The 15378-nt window shown below is 58.1% G+C and overlaps 1 protein-coding gene and 1 long non-coding RNA gene across 2 annotated transcripts; both read right to left on the reverse strand.

Annotated features, from left to right (window-relative positions):
- Window positions 1-443: 443 nt before the first annotated feature.
- On the reverse strand, window positions 444-3490 carry LOC119100683 (ras GTPase-activating-like protein IQGAP3). Its single transcript, XM_037223759.1, has 6 exons — window positions 3479-3490; window positions 2827-2925; window positions 1907-2005; window positions 1391-1531; window positions 583-614; window positions 444-492 (listed from the first exon to the last, which is right to left on the reverse strand). The coding sequence occupies exons 1-6, from the start codon at window positions 3488-3490 to the stop codon at window positions 444-446; spliced, it is 432 nt and encodes a 143-aa protein (XP_037079654.1).
- Window positions 3491-6773: 3283 nt separating this feature from the next.
- Window positions 6774-15195, reverse strand: LOC119099903 (uncharacterized). The gene is made up of 3 exons (XR_005094432.1): window positions 15154-15195; window positions 13993-14125; window positions 6774-6840 (listed from the first exon to the last, which is right to left on the reverse strand). It is a non-coding gene; the product is annotated as an uncharacterized LOC119099903 (long non-coding RNA).
- Window positions 15196-15378: the final 183 nt, after the last annotated feature.

Here is a 15378-nt window from a genome sequence, read left to right on the forward strand (position 1 = left end):
GTGCGGTCTGAAGCGCTGCAGCAGCTGCTCCTCCTGCAGCTGGCGGCTGCGCAGCTCGTCGACCTCGCGGCGCAGCTGCTCGACGCGGGCCGCCATGCGCTGCGTGCGCTGCAGCAGGTAGGCCCGCCGCTGGCGCGCGCCCCGCCACCACGCCTGCCGCGACCGTCACCGGCCTGCCTCAGTCGGCTGGCCGCCAGCACGCCGCCACATGTGCGGTGGGCAGACTTGCCACGCGGTATGCATGACTATACATGTAGGCACAAGATTCATCCTAGCCTATTCATAATTTCATCAGATTGTACATTTAACTTTTCAGTCAAGCACAAGCAGAACCAGTTCAGCAAGAGCGTCTTGACGTCATCAGGACAGGTACACAGCCGCCAGCCCTTCGTTCCCCTGTCTCAACGAGGCCCCGCTCCCACCAGGTCGGCCAGCCTCCGCCGTCACCCCCCGCCGCCCACCTGAATGCGGACGACCTCTGGCTCGTGCCGGCTGTAGAGGAGACGGCGCTGGCGGAGGCGGCGGCGGGCCAGCAGGCCGCGCGCCGCCGCCTGCAGCGGCACCAGCCAGCGCTCGGGCCGCTCCCGGCCGCCGTTCGTCTCGGTCACCAGCCGCTGTCGGCGAGGGCCGAGTCAGGCAGGCCCGCCAGCGGGCGCACGTCAGCCGGACGAGGCACGGAGGTGGCGAGATCCGGCTGAGATCAACAATAGCTGGGTCAGGCTGGTGTTCGGGGCAGCCAACAGCGGCCGGCAGGTTTCTTCACCAAAAGCGACTTGGACTCCACTTACTTTACATTTGTTTACGACTTACCTACCTTGCTACGTAACGCTGCTGGTGAAAAAAAAAATACAACAGAACAAAACCTTCCCTCGGGATCGAACAGCGGCAAACGGGATGAAACTAAAGCCACGTATCAACGTGACAATTTAGCGCCCGGGCGCCCAGGCACGAGCGAGCCCCACTCCCCTGGAGGGAGCGCTGGTCCAGCGCGGCGTCGGCCAGCTGCCCGGCCCAGGCACGAGCGAGCCCCACTCCCCTGGAGGGAGCGCTGGTCCAGCGCAGCGTCGGCGAGCTATCCGCGGAGCCCAGGCACGAGCGCGCCCCACCCACCTGGAGGGAGCGCTGGTCCAGCGCGGCGTCGGCCAGCTGCCCGGCCCAGGCACGAGCGCGCCGCACCCACCTGGAGGGAGCGCTGGTCCAGCGCGGCGTCGGCCAGCTGCCCGGCCCAGGCACGAGCGCGCCCCACCCACCTGGAGGGAGCGCTGGTCCAGCGCGGCGTCGGCCAGCTGCCCGGCCCAGGCACGAGCGCGCCTCACCCACCTGGAGGGAGCGCTGGTCCAGCGCGGCGTCGGCCAGCTGCCCGGCCCAGGCACGAGCGCGCCCCACCCACCTGGAGGGAGCGCTGGTCCAGCGCGGCGTCGGCCAGCTGCCCGCGGTTCGGCTGGTGCCAGGTGACCAGACCCGTCGCCAGGTGCAGGAAGGCCTCGTTCGCGCCTCCGACCGAGTGCGGGATCCAGCCCTCGTCGGAGCCCTGCCAGCGCCGAGACGGACGTCATCCCCGTGGGAACCGGCCTGACCTCTAGGGTAACCTGGACCTCTAGTGCCACACTCCCGACACAGCGTGCCGCACGGCTGGACGCTGGCATGCCGTCCGCTCAAGCCAGAATGCCGCGATTGCAGGTGCAACTTATCGCGGTTACCAATGCCAGACACGGCCCGTAGCCAGCGCTTGTTCGATGAGATAGCCCCACCTCGTAACGGTATAGCCCATCCATCCACCTACCCACCCAACCACCGCGGCACAGACATTCCCCGCACCGCCGTCCCTGGCGGAGCCCCAAGACGCTCGGCTGCCAGCCCAGCTGCTGCGTCAGGGGGCTCGCCGAGTCCTCCAGCCGGACCGTACCGGGCCGGACGGGCGGCGGCCGGCGCTGAGGCGGCGCAGGGCGCGCAGGTAGTGCTCGGCCAGGCTGGGCGAGACGTCCCGCAGGCCGAGGCAGGGCAGCTGCAGCAGCGCCACCAGCTGGCCGGCCGGCAGCGCACTCAGGTCGGCGGCGCGCAGGTCCGACAGCGCCGCACACGCTGGGGATGAGGCGGAGGGGCTGGTCAGGTCGGCGGCGCGCAGGTCCGACAGCGCCACACACGCTGCGGACGCGGCGGAGGGGCTGGTCAGGTCGGCGGCGCGCAGGTCGGACAGCGCCACACACGCTGAGGGCGAGGCGGAGGGGCCTGGTCACGGACAGCGCCACACACGCTGGGGACGCGGCGGAGAGGGTCTGGTCAGCGACGGCGGGTCCGGTCTCAACAGAAACCACAGCAGGCCCAGAAACTAAGGCAGGAAGCCTTATCCGATTCAGACACGGGGGTGATACTCAACTCCACTGACAGGGTGCGCAACCTGCATAGAAGTTAACTTGGGCTAAGTGAACATTTCGTACATCAGCTCACCCCACCTGACATTGACATGCACCGTTACGAACTTGCACCTTCGGGCTCCTCGTCGGCCGATGTATTAGCGCCGGCCCTAATCTGACGGTGGCCCTGATGTGCTCGACCGGCGGCCTTCCCGCCAAAGCGTGCGATCTTCAGGCCGGGGTCCGGGAGGGCCAGCCAGGCGTTGGTACGAGCCTTGCCCAGCCTGTACAGACGGGTCAGACTACTGACGACGCTGCTGCATCTCGACGGTTCTCTTCAGCTCTTCGGTTTCGTATGGCGCTCCCCTCCGCGGCCCGTCTTCTCTTCCCAGTTACTGACGCCGTCTTCATCTTAGCCGTGACTGCATCAGGCGTCAGTGGTGCACCACTGCTGGCCCAGTCGCTGCCCGACATCCTGGGAGTGCCGGCCCAGCTTCTTATCCACCCTTTTCTCTGACGAGATGCCGGTCAGCTGGTCCAGCTTCTCTGCTATCTCTGCTATCTTCTGGGCCTACCCGGCACGGATGCACGGTGCGCGACGTCAAATCAGCCACGCATCGGTCCGGGCGACACTTCGCCGCTGCACCGCCAGCTCCTGGGGCCGACCTCGAGCTCTGTGGTGATCGTCGGCGCCGGTGCCGTCCACCAGACGCGGCGATGACGTGAGCGCTGGACGCCGAACCCCGCCCCACCGCGATCCGACACCTCCAGGCTCAGCGCAGATCAGCCCTGCCGACGCCGACACTGCACATCGTCGTCTCCGGGCCCTTGTGACCTTTCCTTTCGTCGAGAACGTCCGCTGAACATAGGCTCCGTAGGTGGGTGCCGCGGCGAAGCTCGGCAAACCAGCCGCGCTCGACGGCCGCGACACAGCCAGCGGGCAGGCGGGGGTCGCGCCAGCAGGCACCCGGCCACTGCCCTTATCTCATCACTGCTTACCGGACGCGCCGTCACCCACACATATGCTGTCAGTCTCCGGGTATGACCGGTTCCAGCGGCCGTCCGCGCCCGCGCACGCCGCACACAACACACTTCTCGAGAGGAGTCCCCTATTCGGGCTATACCCGCGCCGCCATTCCACGGGTACCAGCCGCGACCGACCGACCCGGGTCCCGTGCGCTAGAGACAGGAGCGGTCCGCGGTCCGCGAAATGGGAGCGCCCAGCAGGAGCATCACAAGTATTGGAGCATCTGTCATTTGTATACACTAGACCCAGAGAATACCAGGCCACCGATACACGAGCGGAGCCAACGCCGAGCCGTGGCAGGGCTTCAGGAAACACTGCCGGCACAGAAGCCTAACGGCGATGCTTGCGTGCGTGGACCACAGATATAATATGCCCGCTTGCATTTGTTTTGTTCCTTACCGCGTACCGAGCGGAGCACAGTTCTGTCGGGCACTGACTGACAGCCACTCACCGAAGCCACCCTGGGCCCAGAGCCGCCGGCAACGTGCTGCAGCCACTCACCCGCTCTGCCAGCTGGTGGTCCACCAGCGCGTTCCGCACCGCCTCGTCGACGTCCTCCAGCCACAGCACGCCGTCGCCTTCACGGCGCAGCTTCGCCGTCTGAGCGCTCTGTCGGACAACACAGCGCTGTGATGGTTCTGCGCAGTCACCAGAACACCCTTCAATAGTTCGTCATGTACACGAACTGCTTACAAAGGCTGCTGACATAACCCACCGTGATGAAGGCGAGTGATAAATCCAAAGCCTTTGTGCTATTTGTACCATACAGTGGGGTTCCAAAACCCGGCACCTCACTGCTGCTTATGTCAGTCGGATTCCCAACAGCCCGATCGCGATCCCCTGCTTCCCCGCAGTGCATACGGTCGCCTTGGTCAAAGTAGACGTGATACCCCTACCGTCGAACACGATTAAAGCACCATTACTAAATGACCCCTTGTCCATTTATGCATTGAAATGTATCAGCTTGTGATCTGCCATTACTGATGCTATGTTCTAAGTGGCCTAGGCGAGAACGTCGGACCCGCTATCCAGCGGCTCTGGGTTCGAGTCCCGGAGCGAGCGCATCGCTTGACCCGACTGACATGGAAATGTCAGCTGACACCTGCTAAACGAGGGTCAACCCAGGTCCGAGCCCACCGTGCCTGGTGAGTCAAAATTGCATATGAACTAACTGGCGAGTTCGTCGTTAATTTAGTGCATGTGCTGGCTGGGCAATGGGAAAACCACGTTGTGGATATTTTTATCAGTACATGCTTGCATTCACACATGCATGCATGCATGCATGTGTGTGTACATACATGCATGCATGCATGCATGCATGTGTGTGTACATACATGCATGTATGTATGTATGTATGTATGTATGTATGTATGTATGTATGTATGTATGTATGTATGTATGTATGTATGTATGTGGGTGCGTGCGTGCGTGCGTGCGTGCGTGCGTGCGTGCGTGCGTGCGTGCGTGCGTGCGTGTGTGTGTGTGTGTGTGTGTGTGGTGTGTGTGGTGTGTGTGTGTGTGTGTGTGTGTGTGTGTGTGTATGCATGCACACACACACACACACACACACACACACACACACACACACACACACACACACACACACACACCACACACACACACACACACACACACACACACACACACATATATATATATATATATATATATATATATATATATATATATATATATATATATATATATATGCGCTGTGCTGGGTGGGACAGCACATGGACGGTACCTTGAGCAGCTGTAGGCAGTGTGGGACGCTGTGCTGGGTGACGTCACAGTACCCGAGCGCCGGGTCCGTCAGGGTGTTCAGCAGGGACGCACTGTCGCCCATCTGGACTGCCTGGTTCACGGGCCTCCACCAGCTCCACCTCTGCCAGGCGCCAGACCAATGTCAGCAAGCTCATCACGCACACACGCGCGCCGACACGTCAGGCAATGATAGAGGTAGAACATGGAAGACGAGTTTCCCTCAGGTCACGTTCTGAGTTAGTGCTCAGCTAAGGCCAGGCCGTTCACGCAAACACACTATATTGCTAGCCCCACAGACCGATGCTGTTTGTTCTCCTCTATACCATGACCGTTGTGTGACGCCACCAGCTGAGCTCTACGGCGAATCAGCCCCGTCCCGAGCCCTGCCGCGCTCCACCTAAGCACAGCCGTCGCCGACACCCGGTCGTCCGCAGGGGAGAGGGCAGAGAGAGCAAGGTAAGGAACGCAGGTCCTCACTGGTCTGTTCGGCCTCCACGTCACTGTTGACGTCATCAACGGCTCGCTGGATGTCCTGATGCGTGATAAAGGGACAGTGTGGGTTGTCGGCCGCCGCCCGCCGCCGGGCAGCCTCCAGCAACCGCCAGGTACCGCCGGCAGCAGCTCTCGTCCAGGTCCTGTCGGCACGGCCACAGCCCGTTTCAACCACAGGCACTGCCGGCAGCAGCAGCTCTCTGGTCCACGTCCTGACAGTACAGTACGGGGCGTTACCAACACTGGCACTGCCGTCGGGTATACAGCGGCACCACGGCCTACGAAAATGCAGCGAGCATAAGGCAAGATCAGTTGCATTTAGAAATTCGACCGATTTTCATTCAGGGTGATGACTGTGGCACACAGCAGATACATACCAACGACTTTGTCCGAAGGTGAAGTCATGTGAAGCCCAAACCACGTACCGCGCAATTGAAGCAAAAACAAAAAACACGACAAAACAAGACACGACAGCGACAAGACCCCAAGCAGATGGTGGAACACCCCATCTACGCTAGACACGCAACCTGTGCATCTCGTGCAGACGGCAGAGTTTTAGAGTTCGCCCGATGGCATCCTCCTACCATCGATCTCATGGCAGGATTGGGGACCACAAATGAGCGAACATTCCCGTCCCAGATGACGCGATGTGTACCATGACGCACCGAGCGGCGTCATTACTGAGCGCAGCCCGTGCCCCGCCAACACACGATATACACGGGGCGGAGAGGGGGTCACGACGCGACCTCAGCCCCGTCACATCACGTCAGAGACGGCGGGTCTGTCCAGCGCGTCCCTTCCCTCGACCCACGATAATGCAGCGGACCTGCCCCTCGCGTCCCTCTGCCCCGGCCCACCATGATGTAGCGGGCCCGCCCAGCGCGTCCCTCCTCCGACCCACCATGATATAGACGGCCGGGTTGCTGAGGGCCGCCCAGAGCGCGGCCGGCTCCGCCGCGGCCACGGCCGCGTTGACGGCGGCCACGGCCGGCAGGAGCGCCAGCGCGCCGCGCAGCGCCGGTCCGCTCAGGTCGGCGCCCTGCTCGCGCCGCACGGCCGCCATCTCGCGCAGGAACAGCGGCGCCGCCCAGCCGGGCAGCGGCGCGTCCGGCGCAGCCAGCGGCGCCAGCAGCGCCAGCAGCTGGTCCGGGCGCGGCGCCGGCGAGGCCAGGCACGCGTTCACCGCTGCCACGAGCGCCTCCTCTGCCGGCGGAGAGGTGGAGCGGGTCAGGGACGGCATCAGCGCAGGAGACAGTACCAGGGGTCGGACGGCAGGGAGGCTGCGCCACGCCGAGGGGAAGGGAAGGGGGGGGGACAGGGGAAAAAGCAGAGGCAATGTGGTGGGCCACCAAGATTGTACGTGTAGAGCACGTACGGAGTCCGGGATGAACTCTGAGGAGAGAAGCCGAGGAGTGCAGATCTGATCAGGCAGACAAGTCCGCCGGGTCGGACTGCAGTGAAGCAGAATATTTAGGCTCTGGACGAGTTGGACCAAATATCCACTTTCCAAGTGGCGGAGACCAACCATGTCAAGTTAGCCCTCACCCAACCGAAGTGTCCACACTGACCAGAAAAACGGTAGGGTGCCGCCGCCCAATATGCATGGATCAAATTGTATTCTCCACACTTTGAGGCCAGTTGCAACCTCGTGTCATATCAGAAAACGGACATACAGGAAAAATCTCGAAGGCTTGCATGATGCACCGGCCGCTGTCCTCGCTGCTCCGGGGTGCCATGCAAACTTGTTAGTTCATCATGCATTTGGTCAACAGGACTGCCCATCCCCGATTTGGCAGTCTGATGACCTCTGGACATATCGCGAGTTAATCCACGTGAATGACCAAGCATGACCTCGTCATGCAATCACAGTTTTCATCTGACAAAGCAGATACGCAGACTTATGAACTATATACAGTGACCCTTTTGACATACCCAGGTAGCCTCGGATCATGTCAGGTTATGTGGGTGGAGCAAACGACAGTGATTCAGTCGGAAGAATGCCAGCATGAAAACGGAACATGATGGCCAGCGTGTAGATGGGGTCAAGCGAGGTCCCGGGGTACCCGTCAGTACGTTATATTTCGGGGCCCCGAGGTCATGTCAGGTCAGCAGCCTTGCGTGACCTGTTTGACCGAAAGCCATTCCCGATTATATTCCCCGATCAGCTCTTATGTTATACAAAACATTGTTGTCATTCATTTTTAGAGTAATGTCATAAGTTTTCGCCGAACAGTTCCCTTAAGCAAGTTACGGATATCCGCCGTACGAACACAGCCTATTTTGGCCCGCTCTGGGAGGCTGCCGGTTGGCCTGGCAGGGTCCGCCGGTACGCCACTTGATGCACAAAAAACATGCGATGGCTATGCTGACATTGTCATGGAGCTGCGATGCGTAGTTTGGCACAGTGGTCGGGAAAGTCACGATTTATCATGATCGGCACGCCTCCAGGTTATTTTTGTGACCTAGGAGGCTATTAACTCGGGAACGTCCTTACCACAAAATTGGGCCTTCGCGGTCGGGTGTCAGTGTCGGGCTATGGTAAGGTGAGGGCAGGTCGGGTCCAGGGCAGGTCAGGTCCAGGACAGGTCAGGTCCAGGACGGGCCAGATCCAGGTCAGGTCAGGTCCAGGTCCAGGTCCAGGTCACGTCACGTCACGTCACCGGAGCATGACCGCCGCCAGCCAGGGCCAACTCTCGGGCGGAACACATCACAGCACCCGCTTGTCAACACCGATCAGAGCAATCAGCCGAATACGCTGACGCGAAATCAGGAACAACGAACCCCGGCTCAATTTCCACACATTAGGCACGACAGCATGGAGATGGAAACCCATCGGTGGTCACTAACCGACAGCTCGACACACCTTGCACTGCACCAAACAGTGAATGCTAAACTGAAGACAGCACGAAGAAGAAAGACGAGACGCGTGTCCCCATCGCCGGTGATTGTGAGAGGGTGACCGTGCCCCCATCCTCGGTGGTAGGGAGAGTGTGCCCCTGTCCCCACCCCCGGCGGTAACGTGACCGTGCCACGTGTCTCGTGGTACTGAAGATGACCGTGTCCGGTTGCAGTCGCGGGTATAAAGCCGGCACCTTGCGCAGCTGTGGGGGAACCCCAGAACCGGCGGCTGCGGGACCATGGTGGTGCAGGTAAGCCGCGGTCTGACCGATCCAGCCAGTCCCATCCCCCCGCCCAGGTAACCGGCCCACTCGGGGGGGAGGACACGGCATGGATAGCTGGCTCGGGCATACAGCCTCAAAGGCAGCTTGTCCGCTGCGTGAATCGTGATGTGATATCAGATTTTGAATAGCCTTCCCACATGGAGATTTTGGATTTTTTCTTGCTGATCAAGATTGCGGTTATTTTTACATCTTACAGCGATAAAACGACATCAGTTCTACGCACAAGTTGATAGATGTCATCTGCTCACAAAAAAACGCGAGAATGTACTACCACATTGACGTGTGCCTTCAACCATTGAAATATCTTCACATTTAATTTGGTTAATAAACATCGCATAAACTTACACTACTTTCCATGTACTAACCAGGCATGTGCTGAGGCGGGGTATTTGAAACCAATCGCGTTTTTAATTTAACTCCGTACCATACAGAGGTTGTTAGTGTGGAATTGACAATACCCCCAACAAGTATTTAACACTAAATTTGCAAATCCGTCGAAGTACGACTCATTCTGGATCAAGCTGCTCACTGAAACGGCCAATGAAGCACGTGTTCTCTTTGATACAGAGCTCTACTTGGGAGTATTGATAAAACATCACCTTGATAAGCACGCATCACGAACAACAATGGTTTTCAAATAGTCGATTGATCTTAATTTAAGCGTGCGAACCAAAATACAATTATCATTTAATAATAATCCAAAAATTATGCAGGGTGGCAACAACCTTCTGAAAAATGTGTCAATGTTGAATGAAAACTGACGTGAGACGGTTCAGGTTATCATCTAACAAATGACAGCACACAATTGGCCATTCCGAATTCCCTGTTTCGTTTCCACATCGACCTCCCCTAGCTCACCAATTGCCTGTTTTGTCGTCCTTTCTACGCGTCACCACGTCGAGCGTGAACGCATGTGCAGTTGGTAACATTGTTTCACCCAGTTTCCCTCTACCTGATTAGTGGTGTCACCGATGGCGTTCTTGTCAGAAGATCTACATGCACCGGGGGTGTACGATCCAGCAGCATCGCTTGCCGCTCCAACCAACATGATTTCTTTATTTGAGACATGTTTGACAATGATGACATTGGCACAAACATGTTTAACCCTGCATACACATTTAATGGTGATGAACAAATGGAGCAATTTGTGAATCAATTGGGACTCGTAGGTGATACGAATGTGACCATTGTGCACGGCTTTGGTATATTTGGGGCGGCTTTATGCGAGAAAATATGCAGCTCCACTGTATAGCTGTAACAAGACAACATTAGCGCAGTTGACAATGAAGCAATCGAAATTGGAAAATATGTCAAACGAAAGAGTTATTCAAAACCTTACTTCGTTTTCGGCGTAATAGCTTATTGACTAACGGATACGCACAAAGTACAAGTTTCGTAGTGTCTGGTGGTGAAAATGGTGAAAACAGTTGACACCAGGTGCATCAGCACTTTGCACCAGTCTGGACACGGTGCGGACGTATGGCTTTAAAGAACTAGGAAAAAACATGATAGCGATGGTCAGACACCGAATAGGATTCAAATAAAATGCTTTGCGCAATACACCCAATGCAGCACAGGCGCACATATCCGAACGCACCTGCATCGTGCACGGGCGGTGGACAGTTGATGTCGTCTCTACCTGTGTGCTCTCGTCGCAGCTGACATCCGTGGCTTGGTGGGTCCGCTTTACGGCAACACTCGATTAATTTAATATCACACTCATGCGGCACTCATATTGTGTAACGATGACGGAATTAGGTGAACCTGCGATCTACTTTGCGCTAAGGTCACCGTGCTTCGCTATACGGGCATGCTCAATCACACTACATAACAGCGAAAATATCAACATCCTGACCACGTCATAGACCACCAAAATACGCATTTGATGTCAAAATGTGGCGAGAGCTGTTTTGTTTCGTGCTATTTAGTCCTTGTAGCGATTTCACGTGCTATATTTGCATGGCTCCACTGCCATGCCGTTGCCCATGTTACCTTAATTTTCGATATTTCAGTGACTGTAATCCTAGACAGGACCATCATGCATTTCAAAACGGCACGTCCCCACTGCAGACCACACCTGAGCTTGAATCACCTGACTCACTGATCTCTCTCCGTCATGCTGCATATGAACAGCAACCACTCATGTACCGTTTATCGGTCTCCAACGCTGTCTCCTCTGCTGGGCCCTCTGATGGGCCCAAAACTACGCCCGTTTTGGATCTGACAGTGTGGGGAGGGGGGGGGGGGGGTATTTAGGCCAACAGCCTATTGCATCGGAATGGCTGCCGCGGAATGGCCCGCGTCGGAGTGGCTGACGCGGCCGCGCCTTCGAGGCGGCGTCGGCCGCGTCGACGGAGACGGCCGGGCCCAAACCATGAGGCGGCCGGCGACCGGGCGGAGCATCGGTCGCCGGGTCACTGCCCAGGGCAGCGGCAGCGGGACACACTAAGCCAGGCACGAACCGGCGGCGGAGGGCAGCACCACTGGGATAGGGCGGCAGGGGCGGGGGCAGTAGGGCTCGGTGTTATCCAGCAACGGGAGAGATTGGTGGTGGTACGTCCACGTATCCACAGCAACGTTGGTGCCATCCCCTCTTCTGAATGCCGTCGGAGTTATTTTACCTGAGCCTTTGCAAATGTCGCACGCAGGTGGGTGATATTCACGCATCAGTGCCCCAGGAATAGTGCCTGCGGCGGCTCCACTTTGATCCGCTAAGGCTCATATTATCAGGCAACGACAGGCACTGATCCTTTCACCAGAGCTGTTTGCGACACTGGCCACGTAGGACTATCTCCGGTAGGCTTCCGCGATTAGTGCACTAGCATAGCAAAAGCTTGATGCTCCCACAGACCTGGGTGATGAAGGACATAGCTTTGCAAGGCTGGAAGAACGCGTAACACAGCTAATGAGTTGACCGTCAGCAAATAACGCAGTGGAATGAACGAGATTCGAATTCTACAAAAGTCCAGTCAACTCAAAGTTGTCAAAGTAAAAAAAAGTAAAAAAGTCAAAGCTGATTGTTTTGATTCATGCATGCTTACGGCATGTTAGCACGGCGGTGGAACACCCGGCAGCGGCACTATGTGACTGAAGATGGCACCCCATGATCACAACGCGAACCTGTCAACCACACACATCAAGTCTGTGTCGGTTCACTACACTGGATACAAACGGAAACAATACCTGACCACCTGAATCAAATCCACCAGAATCAGAACCAGTAACTCCATGGATCCAACGTGTGCCACCCACGTACGATTCAGGTGCGACTCACGCACTCACTTTGTGTGATTCCCGGGGGCCCTAATAGCCGGTTGTACGTATATCAACTCCCCGCAAAACTATTACCGTGTTTGTTCGATGTTGTTGGGTCACGTTAACATCGTCACACCGACTTACACACAATTTCCAAATATATTTCTCTCAACTACTACGCCGCGCGAAATCCGTATCTTATCCCAGTTTGTTTGACTCGGATGCTCTTGGCACGTCGCTGGCCTTGAGTGGTGCTCAGCACAGCACTTGTCTATCTCCGCAGATAGCCCCACGAACGAACTATAACCGGCAAGTTTTCTTTTACCGACGACTGAACCGCCAATACCATACGCCACGCTGTACGGTCAGCTGTTTGATACTAGCTCGTTCCGAATGCAGCGATAATACGGAGAGCTGATATGAGCAGTAGGCTAATTAGCTAGTTTACGTGGGCCCGAAACTTAAAATGCCCAGTCGATTCGAAGCATTGGCAACATGACCCATGCTTCGAAGGCAGCCTCAGCCATCATTTGAATCGTCAACTGCTGCCAGCCCGCCCTCCAATAGCCGTGGGCCCCGGGACACACTGACGTCCCTCATTGGCTGCGACTTCACGCTGGGCAGGGCCAACGAGTCTGGTGACGACAATTCTACGCTTGATCACGTGATCCTTCTTGGAAGCAGCGTCATGCGATTCTGTTGTATTCGAAAAAAAGCCGAGGGAACGCGGGTGATCACATGGTGCCGTCAGCGCCACTACGCTTCAATCGGTGGTTCATTCGAAGTTACTGGGCCCATCCAAACTACGCAGTTGGAAGTACACACCTCAATAGCACCATGCTCAACCACCAGCTGAATGTATGTTGATCCTATTGAGATGTCTGGCTCGTTGGATGACTTTAGTTACTGAGCATGAATCTGCTGAGGCGGGTGACTTCCATTTCGAACCGTATACACACACACACATCAATGACTCTTACAATCACACATCATCACATGACTTCACACCACACCACACACCACGCCACGCCACGCCACGCCACGCCACGCCACGCCACGCCACGCCACGCCACGCCACGCCACGCCACGCCCACGCCACGCCACGCCACGCCACGCCACGCCACGCCACGCCACGCCACGCCACGCCACGCCACTCCACGCCACGCCACGCCACGCCACGCCACGCCACCCGCGCGCGCACGCACGCACGCACGCACGCACGCACGCACGCACGCACAGCACGCACGCACACACACACACACACACACACACACACACACCACACACACACCACACACAACACATTAAACTACTTCTATTTCGAACCGCACATATACACATCAGGCCTAGAACACATGACAAACACCGCTTGGTATGCGTACCCTTAGCTCGCCAGTACTACCCACCCATTGAAAATTGAATTCTGGAGAAGTTACATCACACACCCCCTACCATCATGGAGAAAAAGGTACCTGAGATCTGCGGTGTTACACTATGACGTGCTAATACTATATGTTACGCCGTGAATAGAGCCCAGCGGACCATCCCACGGCTCCAGTCTGAGCCGTCCGCAATGACGATAAATCTGTTCCGAACCCACAGGCACTCGTTTCGGGAGTCAATCCCTCCCCAACACCCAATGGTTTCAAAGGTGACCCCACTTGACAGTCTTCGAAAAAATCCGCTCCCCTGTAACATTGCAACAGAGGAAAACTGGTCGACAGCACGAGCCAACCGTAGTCAATTGGGAAGCAGGCGTGGCAGCATGACCCGAACATTTCAATGAGGTCAATGAGTGAATAAAACTCAGCCCGAACATTACGGTGAAAGATGCTAGACTTCGTCCCCATCTCACGAGCCACACTTCAGTCGCTACGACGGCCACCTTGCTTCCGCGTGACGCTGTCATGGGACTGACCTTGATGTCGCTGGCTGAACACCTGGTTGACCTGGTCGATCACCCGCTGCACGTCCTCCGTGGACGGGGGGTGGCCGTTGGTGACGCGCCTCAGCCCCTCCATGTAGTCCGACATGCAGTCCGAAGCAACACGCTGCAAACATAACCCGTGCCTGGGGTGGTCAGACCGCTCGGGCATACGGAGGACCGCGTTCTCCTAGGGGCCATCCTTCTAAAGTTTCCGGTCTAGTATAAAAACATCCGCGCTAGACCCTGTCAACACAACACACTTCAAAGGCACGGTGAGAAAACACATGAATGCGGTCACAGTCGATGGCACCGCACGATAGCACGGGACTGACAGCCGATAAAGGATACCACTGACCCGCAGTCGGAGGCGGGGTACACCACTGACCTGCAGTCGCAGGCGGGGACACCACTGACGTGTACTCGGAGGCAAGGGACACCACTGATCTGCAGTCGGAGGCGGGGGACACGCCACTGACCTGCAGTCGGAGGCAGGGGACACCACTGACCTGCAGTCGGAGGCGGGGGACACGCCACTGACCTGCAGTCGGAGGCAGGGGACACCACTGATCCGCAGTCGGAGGCAGGGGACACGCCACTGACCTGCAGTCGGAGGCGGGGGACACGCCACTGACCTGCAGTCGGAGGCAGGGGACACGCCACTGACCTGCAGTCGGAGGCGGGGGACACCACTGATCTGCAGTCGGAGGCAGGGGACACGCCACTGACCTGCAGTCGGAGGCAGGGGACACGCCACTGACCTGCAGTCGGAGGCGGGGGACACGCCACTGACCTGCAGTCGGAGGCAGGGGACACCACTGACCTGCAGTGGGAGGCGGGGGACGACTCTGACCTGCAGTCGGAGGCAGGGGACGCCACTGACCTACAGTCGGAGGCGGGGGACACGCCACTGACCTGCAGTCGGAGGCGGGGACGCCACTGACCTACAGTCGGAGGCGGGGGACACGCCACTGACCTGCAGTCGGAGGCGGGGACGCCACTGACCTACAGTCGGAGGCGGAGGACGCCACTGACCTGCAGTCGGAGGCGAGGACGCCACTGACCTACAGTCGGAGGCGGAGGACGCCACTGACCTACAGTTGGAGGCGGGGACGCCACTGACCTGCAGTCGGAGGCGGGGCACACGCCACTGACCTGCAGTCGGAGGCAAGGAGCGGCCAGGGCGGCCCACAGGCCGGCCGGGTCGCCGCCAGCCAGCGCCTCGTGCAGACGGGTCAGCGCGGCCGCCCGGTTGGCGGCGCCAATGTGGCCCTGGATCTCGGCCTGGGTCAGCAGCTCGTCGTACACGTCTGCCTCGAACGTCTCCGACAGCGACTGCAGAGAGCGACAGCCTCAGTGTCACGCACCGTGTCGGGCACA

Source organism: Pollicipes pollicipes, unplaced genomic scaffold (assembly GCF_011947565.3).
Source record: "Pollicipes pollicipes isolate AB1234 unplaced genomic scaffold, Ppol_2.1 Scaffold_4881;HRSCAF=5763_pilon_pilon_pilon, whole genome shotgun sequence".
Classification (NCBI taxonomy): Eukaryota; Metazoa; Arthropoda; class Thecostraca; order Pollicipedomorpha; family Pollicipedidae; genus Pollicipes; species Pollicipes pollicipes.